The sequence below is a fragment of the Melanotaenia boesemani genome, chromosome 10, assembly GCF_017639745.1.
Source record: "Melanotaenia boesemani isolate fMelBoe1 chromosome 10, fMelBoe1.pri, whole genome shotgun sequence".
NCBI lineage: Eukaryota > Metazoa > Chordata > Actinopteri > Atheriniformes > Melanotaeniidae > Melanotaenia > Melanotaenia boesemani.
Window position 1 is genome coordinate 10,793,890 of NC_055691.1, and position 14,821 is coordinate 10,808,710.

Below are 14,821 nucleotides of genomic sequence, written 5' to 3' on the forward strand. Positions count from 1 at the left end.
AGTAGACTTGCTGATGTCCTGTTTGTGTTGCTTGTGTGACATTGGCCATGTTTTCATTAGCATGTGGAACAGGTACCTAAAGTGAACAGCCCCATGTAAACTATCTGATCAATCAAATGAATGAACATAAATCTACCTCGAGGTCTCTGGAATTTGTGATGGATCGCCAGCCTCTCTTCCGAACATGAGGTAGTAAGGGGAGTACTGCGTCGTCATCTGCTTTTTGGTTCGGAGACCAAATGTTACGGCCGATACTTATTGCAGACAGCTGCGGCTCGTTCTGCAGTTAAATGCCTGACTCGGAGCTCTGTTTGGAGTGGCTGGTTCTGAAGTACCCCAGTCTCCTCCCCTCTGATTGACTGCTCGTTTCAACCAATCAGGCTGCAGCTTAGTGGAAGCCAAGACAGAAAAGGCTGCTGCAGTATTCAGTCGGGAGGGGAAGCCGTGAATGGCACAGGCCACTTCCCCTCACTTAGTTCACTGTAGTCGTGTTGTAGGAGCGAGGCTGGTCAGCCCAGGTAGCCTCGTCTCCGAGTGTGGCAGAAAATTGGTAGCATGGTTTACTGGGTGTCCGCTGTGCTATTTGGGGTGTTCCGTCTGTTGATCTGTTGAGTTTGGACTCACCGTCTTTATACACTCAGTTTAGTTTAAGCTATGCTTCTTTGTAGTGCGTTCTGCCATGGTGTTATCTTTGGTTTAGTTTGGTGTTGGCTAGGTTAGTATTTTGCTTGATTGCGATCACTTTAGTTTATGGAACTGCTGCTCTTTTGTTTGGTTTTGGTTGTACTCCGAGTTCTAGTCACGTCCTTCAAGTCATTCGGTGGTTTTTGTTTATGGTTTTTGGTTAAACCTTTTTGTATTTATTTCAGCAGTTTCGCTAACCCCAACACTTGTTTGTTTTTGTTTTTTTGTTTTTTGTTACAAGTTTTTTTCTTTGTTCCACACTTGTGCCAATAAAATGTGCTTGTTAACGCCTTTTACATCTGTCCTGATGTATTTTATGTTGCGCCCAATCGTACCCCTATCTAGGGTCGTAACACCAAACATTACAGGATTAAGAAAATCATCCCATGCTTCTGGATGGCTCGCAACCACTTTACTCAAGGCTCTGAGGTTAATACATTAGTAAATTATAAATATTTTGTGTCAGGATTACTTTGTGATTTTGTGTATAGATATTTTCATATGACAATTCCATGAAAAGATGACTTTTAAGAAATATAAATACATATCTATTTAATGGGGTTGTACTTAGAGCAACAAAGTAATGTTAGGTGTACAAAAGAAAATAATAAAAACTCACCTCTGAATTGTCCAATTCATCCTCTCAACCAGTCCGTTGGTATGTGGGTGGTATGGAGAACAGAGGCTCCTTTGGATATTCAGAATGACACACACTTCTTTGTTGATCTGCAGATTTAAAGCTTTTTTTTTAGAACTAGAATTCCCAAATTATTCAATTATGAAATATGAGTTTTTATAAGTTATTTGAATTTTAACTTGATCATTAAAGATGGCTATGTTTTCTAAGTATTACAATTTGTTTAAAACATGTTTATACCATGGTGATAGGACAGGAGTACTTAAGGAATTAACAAATTCTCTTCCCTGGTCAGTAAGGATCCTTTTCGGGGCTCCAAACTGATATACAAATTGAAGTATACATCCAGTAACCTCCTTGGCAGACTTTGACTTCAGTGCATAAGCCTGTGGCCACTTAGTAAAATAATCAACCATTACGCATATGTACTGATTTCCAGTAATTGATGTCATTAATTTGCCAATAAGGTCCATTCCCACCAACTCAAATGGCTCAGAAACCTGAAAACACAACAAAAGATTTTAAATTTAACAAACCTTTTTCAAACCCCAATTATCATATATATAAAATTAAGTCTCTCAAAATGTTTTCAAAGTTTAAAAGAAAAGATATTTTCTTTAGGTGATGTACTCTTTAAACATTCATAGACAAAAAGTATAAAATGAGCAGCGTTAATTAACTTTTATTGGGGTAAACTCTGGTTGCTTTTTAATTGATGGACCACTGGCCTGGCAGGCTAAGCACTGTGAGACCTGTAAATACAGTATGTTAAGTAAAAAGAACAAGTTTTTATTAAAAGTAATGTAAATACTAGACAAACGTTCTTTCATATCCCTTTAAAAAATTTAAAATTTTATAAAACATTTGTTAATAAAATACAAAGTATTATCATATTTATTCCGGAATAATTATGTTTTGTGTGCTTACATACCCAGTTGTTGATGTCTACTGACATGTCTGGCCAGTAGAATCGCTTTGATTTTGCGTCTCTTGTCTTTGTTTGGCCACAGTGAGCACCGGTAGCACTGGCATGAAAGTCCATAAAAATGTTGTTGGCCTCCTCAGCACCACAGACCACTTTTGTCTTAACTGTTTTTGCAGCTCCCTTGTGACGCCAATAATACAACTCTTCTCCTAAATAAAGGCAGATGAATAAATTAAAACTTGGGTTTAAATACAGTTTGATACTACTATAGCAGTACTACAGTCATCCAATGTTAATGGAACATGTTCATAATGCCATGTCATATAAATATGTCTATTTATGTAGTACATGTATTAAACCGCAGTTATTCATTGTGCAAGCATTTAACTACATACACACACACACACACACACACACACACACACACACACACACACACACACACACACACACACACACACACACACACACACACACACACTGTGCTGGAAAAAAATCTTCGTGGGCCACTTCCTGGTACCTTATACGTACAATTAATGGAAGGGCTTTTCAATATTAGCCAAACATTGTACAGTGTGATGTTGGGAAGGCTTTAGGTTACAAGACTACTGTTTTAGTGTTTTATGTGGGTGTTGTCAACTCTTTAATATGAATGTTGCAACATGAAATGTATATATATCGCGCCAAAAGCTAAGAAAAACTCAGCAGAACAAAAACCCTCAAACAATACCTTGAGCAACAAGCACGCTGTTCATATTAAGTTTACAAGGTGAAATCCAGCACAATGAAGAAACTAACACTAGACACAACAAGTGCGCACTCCCGCGTCAGGAGATACAATTTCTGGCAGGGATAACTATGGCAAGCTAAAGTAGTAAAAATTTGCCACTTTATTGGCGCTTTTGTAATAAAACGGCGTTAAATACACACGTAAAAAGCGCTGTTTTGTTTTATTATAATTATCCCAGCCCCTTTTTTGTACAGCCAGTAAAATTGAACCGTGGTCATCCAATCAGTAAAGAATAAGAGCAGACCACTCCAGTTCATCACTGATCTCTGCTGAAGGATTGTCTGCATTGATCCAGTAACCATGTGGTCTGCTTGTATGCTTACATCTCCAGTCATATTCTAATGCACTGCCAGGATATAGATTCAGATATTGATCAAAAGAAAGGAAGAAAGAAAGAAAGAAAGAAAGAAAGAAAGAAAGAAAGAAAGAAAGAAACGAAGAAAGAAAGAAAGAAAGAAAGAAAGAAAGAGAAAGAAAGAAAGAAAGAAAGAAAGAGAATTCTTTCTTCACAGATGTTGACATACATACATTATTGTCTGAAACCACACTGAGCACCAACCTATTGATTGCAATGAGACAGACTAAATTAATAACATCTATATTTAATATTATAGATAATAAAGTGTATTTACTACTATATTTACTATAGTATATTGTACTTAAAGAAGAACAGCATAACATATAAGATAAAACCTTATGAATCCCCCAACAGGTAAATTTGTGTGTTACTATAATTCAACTACAGAAAAAGAGAGGGAGAAAAGCAGATAAAAAAAAATAAAAAATACAAATATTAAATACAAATGCAATAGAATGAAAACTACATACCACAGTAACTGGTGTTCTACGTACAAGCATCTATGTATATCCTGTTGTAGAAAAATTACCAAGAGTCTGGAATGAGTAAAAGTATATAAGGTTTATTTATAGGAGAAGTATTGAAAAAAGAGATTACTTGCAAGTAAAGAGAGTGGTCGTCCCTCCTCGCATGAAATCGGGAGAGACTCTGATGACTCATCAGAGAGAAACTCTTTTTATTCAGCCGGTCCCCAGCTGAAGGTCAAACAGCAAAATTATAATTGAGGAACAAAAGACTGAGTGGCACCACTTTCTTCCAGTTTTCAGACAAAGCCCACATACCACAACAAGCTGATATCCCAAACTATTGCTATCTAGCAGGTGGAAAACCAGTCTCTACTTTGCCATATCAGAGTTCTGGGAAGAAAGTGGTCAGTCTGACCTCACACACGCATACACAATGAAAACTGTAATTTCAGTATTCTGTAGAATGAGAACACACAATATGAAAATGTAAAAGTGAATGGATTAACTATATTAAATTAATAAAGAAACTGAATATACATGTAATTATTATGAGTATATATGAGTGATTACTATATGCAGCTAAATTTCTTTCACAATCCATACCTACACCACCTGCTGGTGGTGGTGGTGTTAACAGTCCAGGGCTGATACTAGACTGGCCAGAGAAAATGACTGTTCCTGCCTTTCATTACACTTTGAACAGGGACACACAGGGGCAGCCATGGATTGGAAATGTTGTGTGATCGTATAACTTTCTTGGTGACAGTGAGTCATGAACAGCAACAATTCTTGTGAAATGTAAATAGTTTATGTGTTTAGACTTCTTTTTCAAAATTATAAATGTTTGTAAACTTGTTTATATTGTAAGCAGCTTATTAAACTTTATCATGTCATGCATTATGTTTATCTTCTTCTTTTTTTTTATTTATTTTTTTTTTCTCTGTATATTGAATTCCAGATGGGGCTGTGAATTAATTTCACTACTAATGTTTTCTCCTAGCCGACAGGAGTTAAGTACGCACTCTGAAATATTTAGTAATACAAAAATAAGAAGTGTTTTTACTAATCACCATGGACACCATGTTGAAAGCTGGACATGGAGTCAGTGACAAGTCTCCAGACTCAGTGACTCAATGAGTTTGTCGGCCACTATAAGGCAGGGGCAGCAGCGACAAGCATTGCGCCAGTTCCAACCAGCCACCCATCCTGCACCCTGCTCATGTGAGATGTACCTTCCAGAACATCTGCATGCAGAAGGCAGCTGGCCTAGATGAGTCACAGGATGGTTCCTAGAGACTGTGGTCCAGAGTTAGCTGAGGATATTTACCGATATCTTGTACTGTCACCTGTCTCACCTGTCTGAAGAGCTCCCTAAATGATTCCAGTTCAGAGGCATTAAACATCACAAAATGTTTCATGAGACTGATGCAAAAAAAGACAAACAAAAAATCGTTATTGATCCCACAGTAGGGAAAACAACTTGTTAAAGCAGGTCACACGACAGTACAATGTGAAAAGAACATGAGGAAAAGTAAAGTCTGATCAAGGTGGCTTTCCAACCATCCTGGATCCTCATCAGTCTGCAGACAGGACAGGATGATACCATATCAGCACACTGCACTGCAAGATGTCCAAGCTAGTGTAGTTTTAAAATATTATTCACCACCTGTAAATAAATCATCAGAAGGAAGAGTGTTCAAAAATCCACTTTTTAAAAGAAGGCAAAAACACCAGAGATTGAGTAGTATTGACAATTCTTTGTTGAGCCAGTAATAAGAAAAGCAATACATATCTCTTAAGAGGAGGTCCGTTAGCTTAGCTACTGGTCCACTAATACACAGAGTGTCGGGACCTTTGGTTCAGCCAAAAGACCCGCCTACCTAAGTTATCCTCCTCATTTATACTGATACAACGCATTGTGGCATGTTGTGCGCATTCATGTGAATGTGTATTTTGCAAGGTGTAGCTCCTCTTCTTTCCGGGAATTTGATTCCTCCAGGTCCTCCTTCTGAGGTGCGTCAGAGCTGAAGGGAAAAGAAACACTTCTCTCTGTCCTGTTATCTGTCTGTTCTCTGTGCTGACTCCCTTCTACCTGTTCCCACAGTTTTTACACAAAGGCTGTTCTTTAATAATCTTTTTCTGGGTTACTGGGAAATTCTGCTCTGCTTGGAGTGAGTAGATAAGTAAGGGAATATAAAAATATTTACAACAACTCCCTTGCTAGACACCCGGAACGGTTTCAAGGTCCCTTGGTATTTTCTCAGTATTAAACTCAGTAACCCTGTATGAGTTTGTGTCCTGTTTGTGAATGCACTGTCTGTAAGCTGTGCTGTTAGTTAAGCTGTCTGACCTCAGCAACACTATAATAATGTAGCTCTATTAATTAAAAGCAGAGCCTAATGAATGTTACTAGAATCTAAGGATAAAATGTAAATGAGTAAATGAATAAGAATGCTTATAAAATATATATAATGTAAATGAGTAAATGAATAATAATGTTTATAAAAATATTTGCAACACTAGTTACAACAAAACATCTGCCTGTGGATGTTTCACCAAATAGGCCACAGTCAGTCTGTCAGGATGGGACCCTTTCATTGCTCCACCCTGATCCTGACCACAGGAACCCCACAGAGTTGTGTGCTGAGCTACTTCCTTTCCTGGCTGTACACACATGACTGCACTTCATCATGTTACACCAATTCCATCCGCAAATGATGTGACAACAATGGGGTTGATCTGTAAGAACGATGAGTCTGACTACAGGGAGGAAGGACAAGGGCTGACAGTGTCATGCAAAGAAAATAACATGACACACTATGTAAAAAAATCAAACAAAACAGAAACAAATAAGTCATTATTGCCTTTAATAAAAAAGAATAACACAACACTGTATTTCAACAGTGAGAATCTGGAGATGGTAGTAAGCTTTAAAATCGTAGGGTTACTTGCGTAACTCCTGGTTCTTTGATAACAGTGAGGTGTTTCACTATGGGAAATCGCCTTGGCATGACCAACTACGGAAGCTCCAATGACATCACGTCTGTCAGTGACAGACCGGTCAAGCCGTGCTCGGGGCCCCGCCCCCTCATATTAACACGGCTGACCGACCCCTCCTACTCATTCTAAGCAGGTTTCTTTCCATGCCCTGCAAGGAGGGAAGTGTTGGTGAAACACCTCACTCTGTTTTTAAAGAACCAGGAGTTACGCAAGTAACCCTACGTTCTTTTTCTAACTTCGCTCGGTGTTTCACTATGGGAGATATAGCCCACTCCCAAATTGCATCAGCTCCCTGACGCCGTGAACTTTAATGAGTAAAGAGAGACCTTTACCCTAGATCAGCAACACCTGCCTCCAGCACAGTGTGAGACAGTGACTGACGAACAACATTGAGCCTATAAAAACGCACAAACGCGTGAGGTGTTGCCCAACTTGCTGCTGTGCAAGTGTCCCGAACTGGCACTCCTCTGAACAGGGCCCACGATGAAGCCATGCTTCTAGTAGAGTGGGCTCTCACCCCCAGAGGAGGCTGGGAGCCCTTACATCTGTAAGCAACAGAAATGGCCTCCACTATCCAGTGTGACAGTCTCTGACGAGACAACGGCTTACCCTTATGAGGAGTGGCCCAAGACACAAACAACTGATCGGTTCTCCTGAACCCAGCTGTCCTATCCACATACCCACAGAGCTCGCACAGGGCACAGGGTATGAAGCCGCTTGTCCTCCTCCGAAGAAAACGGTGGAGGGTGAAAAGCCAACAGCTCCACAGACGGACATCTGTAAGAATGCCCCATCACCTTAGGCACGAATGCTGGATTAGGTTGTAAGTGCGCCTTAGCCCGCCCAGGGGCTAACTGCAAACAAGAAGGATGGACTTACAAAGCCTGTAAGTCACTCACCCGCTTTGCAGTGGTCACAGCCAGAAGCAAAGCTGTCTTAATTGAAAGAAATTTCAACCCTACTGCCACAATGGGCTCGAAAGGGTGGTTAGAAAGGGCGTCCAGCACCAGCAACAAATCCCACAATGGCACCAGTGGCCTAGACACTGGGAGCTTGCGGTGGGCCCCCTTCATGAAGCGGCACACCAAAGGGTGCTGCCCCGCCGACTTATCCCCGAAACCCACATGACAAGCTGAAATTGCTGCCAAATAAACCTTAATTGTGGAGAAAGCCTTTCCTTTATCCAACAATTCCTGTAGGAAACAGAGCAATTCCACCACTGAACACTGAAACGGGATAATGCCCCTAGGCTGGCACCAATCCTCAAAAATCCGCCATTTACCACTGTAAAGGGAGCGGGTGGAGGAAGCCCTAGCATTCTGAATAGTCGGTCCGGGTGAGGGTGATAAATCTCGCCCCGAGCCTGGGAGAGAAGATCCCTGCGTATGGGGAGTGGCCATGGTTCGTCTGCCAGAAGCTGTATTATCGCTGCTATCCAGTGTTTGGACGGCCACCGAGGAGCCACCAAAATCAGTGTCAGCCCCTGCTCCCGCACTCTGGCCAGAGTCGGAGAAATCAGGCTGAGAGGCGGAAAGGCATACAGCAGAACATCTGGCCACTGGTGGGCCAGAGCGTCGACGCCCAGAGGTGCGCTCACATCTGACAGAGAGAAGAACAGTGGGCAGTGAGTGTTTTCTTGAGAGGCGAAGAGATCTACGTCTGCCTGGCCGTATCTCTGCCAAATCTGTGCTACCACATGTGGGTGGAGCCTCCACTCTCCATACAGCGGGTTCCCCCTGGACAATAGGTCCGCTCCCCCTGAAAGAGAAGCGTCCGTCGTCATGGTTACCCTTGACGACACCGCCCCCAGAGGTACGCCAGACGTTAATATCGTCGGGTCTCTCCACGGCCGGAGTGCCGTAATGCACTGCGCCGTTATCCTCACTCTGCGGTGCAGATGACGCTGAGAGCTCAGATGCAGAGATGCCACCCATCGCTGAAGATCCCTCATCATAAGCAGCCCCAGCCGCACCACAAATATCACGGACGCCATGAGTCCGAGAAGCCGAAGGCATAGTCTGAAACTCACTGCTTTCCCCAGCTGAAAAAGCGCAAGACACTGACTGAATGCCGTCACCCTCGCGTCCGATAGCCTGACGCGATACGAGAGGGAGTTTATACTGAGCCCTAAATACTCTGTGCATTGTGCCGGCTCCAGGCGACTCTTTGCTTCGTTTATTCTGAAACCGAGGTCTTTGAGGTGATTCAGCACCGTCACGAAAACTTTGATCACCTGTTCCCGAGAGTGAGAGCAAATGAGATAGTCGTCCATGTATGAAAATATCCTGATGCCGTTGTTCCTCAGAGGAAACAGCGCTGCTTCTACACACTTGCTGAATACCCTCGGAGCTAACAAAAGGCCGAAAGGGATTGTCTGAAACTCGTAGGCTGCCCCTTGATAGGCGAACCTGAGGAATTTCCTGTGTGCTGGATAAATATGAAAATACGCGTCTGCTAAATCGATCGTCACAAACCAGTCGTTTGGACGAATCGAGCGACAGAGCACTTTGTGTGTTAGCATTCTGAACGTGTATTTTCTTAAGTGTTTGTTCAATACACGGAGGTCCAGAATTGGCCGCAGGGATGAGCCTCGCTTCTTTGGAATGAGGAAGTACCGGGAATAAAAGCCCTGATGTATTTCCTCGCTCGGAACCACTCTGATTGTGTGTTTGTTTAATAACGACACAATCTCTTCTTCCAGAACATGAGTCGATGCTCCGTTTGCAACCGAAGCTAACACACCATTGAATTTGGGTGGTTTCATAGCAAACTGCAGTCTGTAACCCTTGGCAACCGTTGACAACACCCAAGAGTGAACTGCGCATGCGCGCCACCTCTCCATCCGAGAAGCCAGAGGTCCCATGTCGTCGCCCTCGAGTGACGTCACCACTCCGCGACGGCGAGAGCTCTCCGCCAGAGGAGCATGAGCTCCCCCTTCTGGGGACAGCGGATCCAGGCGGGGTTCCCTTTTCAGATCGATTTTTTTTGTGTTTTTTATTTTTGGGGAGCATTCTGCCCTCAGCAACTTGCTTGGATGCAGGAATGCATTCTTTAATTGTTCTTTTTCCCCTGAATGAGAACAAAGGTGCTGTAAAGTGTTTGGTGGCACTAACAGAAACCTTGGAGACATTTGGTGACACTGAATGAGTGCTTGGTGACACTGTGTAACCTGCCCTTGAGTCTTCACTCCCATCATTTGTGAGGAGAGAGACTGAAGGAGGGCTCCTGAAGAACTGGGAACAATGGGAGCCTCCAAACTTAGAACTAAGGGACTGTGTTCCTCCCTCCTTCTTTTGGGTGGAGGAAGAAAAGGTTGAAGAGGCTGTGCTAGGTTGCACGCTTCTTCTTCCCTTCCCCGGGGTGGGAAGATGGCCTGTTCCTGGCAGCCACTGCTGCAAAGGAGTGTTTTCCCCAAGGCTTTGAGCTCTCTGCCTTGGGCTGGTGGCCTGTCTGCTGTGCTGGCCCAGGCTTCTGCATCCTGGTTCTGCTGGGTTTCCTACTCATTGCTGATGCTGCAAAGCCAGCACTGGGAGGCTGAGGTGGGCGAGGCTAGGGTTTGCGTGGTAAGCAGAGGTCAAAAGCTTCTCCCTCCTGCTTCCTGCGCGTGCTGGTTTCCTTCATCCTCTCCAGCGCAGGGCCAAAAAGACCTTTGGTGGGGTCATATGCTGCATCCATGATCTCAGCCTTCTGAGAATCACTTAAACCAGACAAATTCAGCCACAGGGCTCTCTCACCTGTGACTGCTAGCCCCATGATGTGGCCACATCCCTGCACTGCTCCCCTGGAGGAGCGTAGGAGGAGATCATTCACCACGCATATTTCATCCCAAAGGAGGGGGTTGGGAGTCTGGGAATCCAGCTGGCGACCCATCTCCTCCAAAATCTCAGCCTGGTACGCTGACAGCAGTGTGACAGCGTTGAGGGAGCACACTGACTGAGCTGCATACTTATACATCCTCTGGTAAATAGATGCGGTGAGGCTATCTGATTTACTGGGCAGAGAAACACTGGATGAGGCTGAAACTGACCTGCGATTAGGATGTAGGTGGTATGCCGGGATACAACCTCCTTGACCTTGGGCTCCGACCCTTTGGCGGGGGTGACAGCCGTAGACATACTAAAGGAAAGGGGACACGACAGGTTAAAGGACTAGACTCGTCACAACACGTTAGCCTGTATCCACGCTGACGCTAGCAGCAATGCTAAAACCTAGCTATCAGCAGCTGTACGAGTTAGCTCGTCGTGACACGTTAGCTTAACTCGAGTAAACAGTCCCGGTAGCAACTTAATGTCACCGAACTGCTACCACTTCAGCTCGCCTTGACTCGTTAGCCTTAGCTACACAGACACACGCTAGTGCTACAACCAAGCAATTACACCGGTTCACCGCGGGAACAGCTCGCCCTGACGCGGACACTGCTCTTTACTGCGCAGCTAAACTGATTACTTCCTACGAAGTACTTACTAGGCACAATCCTGACTAGGTTGAAACTGCGTTCGGCAACGTACTCCTTGACGGGACGCCTGTGAACTATTAAGCAGCTAACCCTGTAGCCTGGAACGCGCTGAGGGAGCAAGTAGTTTCTCACGGGAAGAAAGCGAGAATGAGTAGGAGGGGCCGGTCGGCCGTGTTAATATGAGGGGGCGGGGCCCCGAGCACGGCTTGACCGGTCTGTCACTGACAGACGTGATGTCATTGGAGCTTCCGTAGTTGGTCACGCCAAGGCGATTTCCCATAGTGAAACACCGAGCGAAGTTAGAAAAAGAACCTGAGCAGCCACATCACAGAGGACCTCTCATGTTCTGTCAATACCAACATGCTGGGGGAAAAAAGCATGAAGAATGGAAGATAAATCTTACTAAATCCAGTTGCTAAATGATAAAGATCCATTAAGAAGAGGCACCACAGAATTTCTATACAGTTTTTACTCCAGAGACATAAGCATGGTGAAGACTGAAATCAAAAACTACCTTCAAGTCAACAGCATGTTTCATGTGCTACATCTAATCATGCTGTTCTTTAGGCACTATGTGCTATAGTTAATTTAGTCATTATACTATACTTATAGTATATAACATATTCGTGTAAACACACAAACTATTTACATTTCACAATGATTGTTCACATATATGAACATAAAGTATATGTATGTGTATGGGTAGATATGTGTATATATGTATGTATATATATATGTCCATACATACAGATATTAATTGCATATTTCCAAAACCCTTCCTCCATAATGCATACTGTGTGTGCTTGTACATAGAACACCAGTTAATGTGGTATATAGTTTTCATTCTATTGCATTTGTATTTATTATTATTGCCAGACCACTCAATATTGTGTTTAACATTTCAAACAGGGAATCTTATTAATCCTCAAAGGGTATAAACTGAACTTAAGGGTAAAAGGAAAAAGAGGAATTTCCCTGTTCATTTTTTATCTTCTGAAATATGCCATAAAGCTTCTAGAGATTCTTCATGAGCTGGAAAATGGCCAGAATAAACAAAGCAACATTGACCAGTGTTATGATCATCTCTGTGACCTGCTGTGTAAGGAGATGGACAAATATGGAACAATTAAAAAACATGAAGCGTCCATATTGGAACACTGAACTAAGTGAATTATGGACTCAGTTGCGTTCTGCAGAAAAAATGTTTCTTAAATGTGAGGAAAAATATAAGAAAAGGGATTTGAAAGACAAATTTCAGCAGTGTCAATGTAATGTTGACAGAAGGCTTCGGTACTTTAAGAGACGCTTCACAAGAGGACAAGCACTTCATCTAGAACATCTAGAAAGTAGAAACCCTCAGCAATTCTGAAAAGTTGGACATAATCTTGGTCCTCAAAGGACTTTTTACTTCTTGAATAATGTTTGTAGATTAAAGTGTGAGTTGGAGAATATCATGAACAATGCTGGGCTTTACTTTGATCATATATTGGATATGGACATCTCTCTAGAGGAGCTGCAGAAGGTTGTTAATAAAGCCAAATTAAATAAAGTTGGAGGAGTTGATGATATCCCTAATGAGGCTTTAAAAGCACCCAGCATGTTAAAGATCTTACATGGTTTGTTTCTAAAGTGTTTCCAGGATGGTTTTGTTCCTTCAGTGTGGAACAAATCAATAATTAAATCCATTCCTAAATCTGCCAAAGCAGACCCACGAGTTCCTTTAAACTACAGAGGTATCAGTCTTCTTAGTACCGCTTATAAATTCTACTCAGGGTTCTAAACAATAGATGAAATGATTTCCTAGAGCCTCCAGGTATGATGGTGGAAGAACAAAATGGCTTCAGAGAAAACAGGGCATGCATGGTTTGTCTTCCGTTGTGAGAGCAAGGTTACAGGAGGGTAAAGAGATTTTGTTTTGTTGACTTTAAAAAAGCTTTTGATTGGATAAATAGAGACCTTTTGGAATATTAATTGATCTCTTCTGGTATTGGAGGTCAGAGGTCATTGTGTGCACAATGAAGATCTGGTACGTTGCCCCTAGCGACTGAAGTGAGTGGGTATAAGGGTGTACCTGAAGAACAGTGTATATGTGTTTTATGTGATCTTGAAGTTGTTGGAGATGAACTTCATTTCTTGTTCCAATGTCCACTGTATGATGAACTGAGGAAATCTCTGTCTGAAAACGTACAAAGGAAGAAAGCAGATTTGTTTTGGATGTCTGAGTATGATATGTTGAGTTGGTTCTTCAAGGAGGAGATTCATGCTTTAGCTAGATTTATTGAAACAGGATGGACATTAAGACAGAAAACATTGTTTCCTACATAAGAACACAATCCTTTCATTTGTATATTTTGATTTATCTTGTTGTTGTTGTATAAGTTGATGGATACACGAGACTTGTTCTTGGTTTTCTGGTTTTTCTTTTTCTGTTTGCCATCTTTGAATTGTCTAGATTTATATTGTATAGTGTCTTGTAAGCCCATGTGGACATGACACTGAAATTAACAAATCAATCAATCTAAAAGAGAAGAATGTTCACATGGCTTCATAAATCTGAACCTTTCTCAGTGTAGAACAAAGTGTGTATGAGAGCCATGTAATGTCCATGTTAGCATGACGGTGCTGCTCTGACCCCCCTCCTCCTTTCAGGGTGGAGCCTGCTGGAGAACCATGGTTGAGACCAGGAGGTGTGAGGAAGTGTAAGTGTGTTTTTCATTGGATTCATCACATTCAATCATCTTCACACTGTCCCATCACTCATTCATCAGTCAGCATCAAAGTGTCAATCGATCAATAACTGCAGCTGGATTGTGTTTGTTCTCTCCATCAGATTCCTGTCCACTCACTATCGACATGAACACAATGAGCAGAAGACTCAAACTGTCTGACAGCAACAGGAAGGTGACATGTGTGGAGGAGTTTCAGTCATATCCTGATCATCCAGACAGATTTAACTGTCTTCAGCTGCTGTGTGGAAATGTTCTGACTGGTCGCTGCTACTGGGAGGTCGAGTGGAGAGGAGATGTTGATATATCAGTGTGTTACAGTGAAATCAGGAGGAGAGGAGACATGAGAGACTGTTGTTTTGGACGGAATGATCAGTCCTGGAGTGTGAGATGTTCTGATAATGGAGGTTACTCTGTCTGGCACAATAACAGAGAAACACCCATCTCCTCCTCCTCCTCCTCCTCCTCTGTCTCTAACAGAGTAGCAGTGTATGTGGACTGTCCTGCTGGCTCTCTGTCCTTCTACAGAGTCTCCTCTGACTCACTGATCCACCTCCACACCTTCATCACCACATTCACTCATCCTCTCTGTGCTGGATTTGGGATCTGGTCCTGGTCTGGTTCCTGGGTGTGTGTGTGTTGAGTGTAAAGAGTGTGATGGTAGCAGAGAAACTCTGACTGGTGAACAGATAGTTCAGTCTGTACATGTCTGTCTCTTTCACTCAGAAACATCTTTTCAGATTAAACCAGTTTCTGTGTGAAACTCTTCTAAATGATT

General features: G+C 42.7%; 1 protein-coding gene and 1 long non-coding RNA gene across 2 annotated transcripts; one reads left to right on the plus strand and one right to left on the minus strand.

Annotated features, from left to right (window-relative positions):
- Window positions 1-7,189: 7,189 nt before the first annotated feature.
- Window positions 7,190-10,365, minus strand: LOC121647506. The gene is made up of 5 exons (XM_041997019.1): window positions 10,325-10,365; window positions 8,144-10,253; window positions 7,824-8,054; window positions 7,542-7,715; window positions 7,190-7,450 (listed from the first exon to the last, which is right to left on the minus strand). The coding sequence occupies exons 1-5, from the start codon at window positions 10,363-10,365 to the stop codon at window positions 7,190-7,192; spliced, it is 2,817 nt and encodes a 938-aa protein (XP_041852953.1).
- A 3,121-nt stretch (window positions 10,366-13,486) lies between these two features.
- Window positions 13,487-14,290, plus strand: LOC121647002. The gene is made up of 2 exons (XR_006011745.1): window positions 13,487-14,016; window positions 14,148-14,290. It is a non-coding gene; the product is annotated as an uncharacterized LOC121647002 (long non-coding RNA).
- The last annotated feature ends 531 nt before the right edge of the window (window positions 14,291-14,821 follow it).

Bases quoted from the DNA above. Each gene is read 5' to 3' on its own strand.
- LOC121647506 (XM_041997019.1), bottom strand. From the start codon at position 10,365: ATGAGTAGGAAACCCAGCAGAACCAGGATGCAGAAGCCTGG. The intron at 10,254-10,324 runs GCCAGCACAGCA...ACTCCTTTGCAG, and splicing joins ACCAGGATGCAGAAGCCTGG to CAGTGGCTGCCAGGAACAGG. The intron at 8,055-8,143 runs GTAAATGGCGGA...TGTTTCCTACAG, and splicing joins CACCCGCTCCCTTTACAGTG to GAATTGTTGGATAAAGGAAA.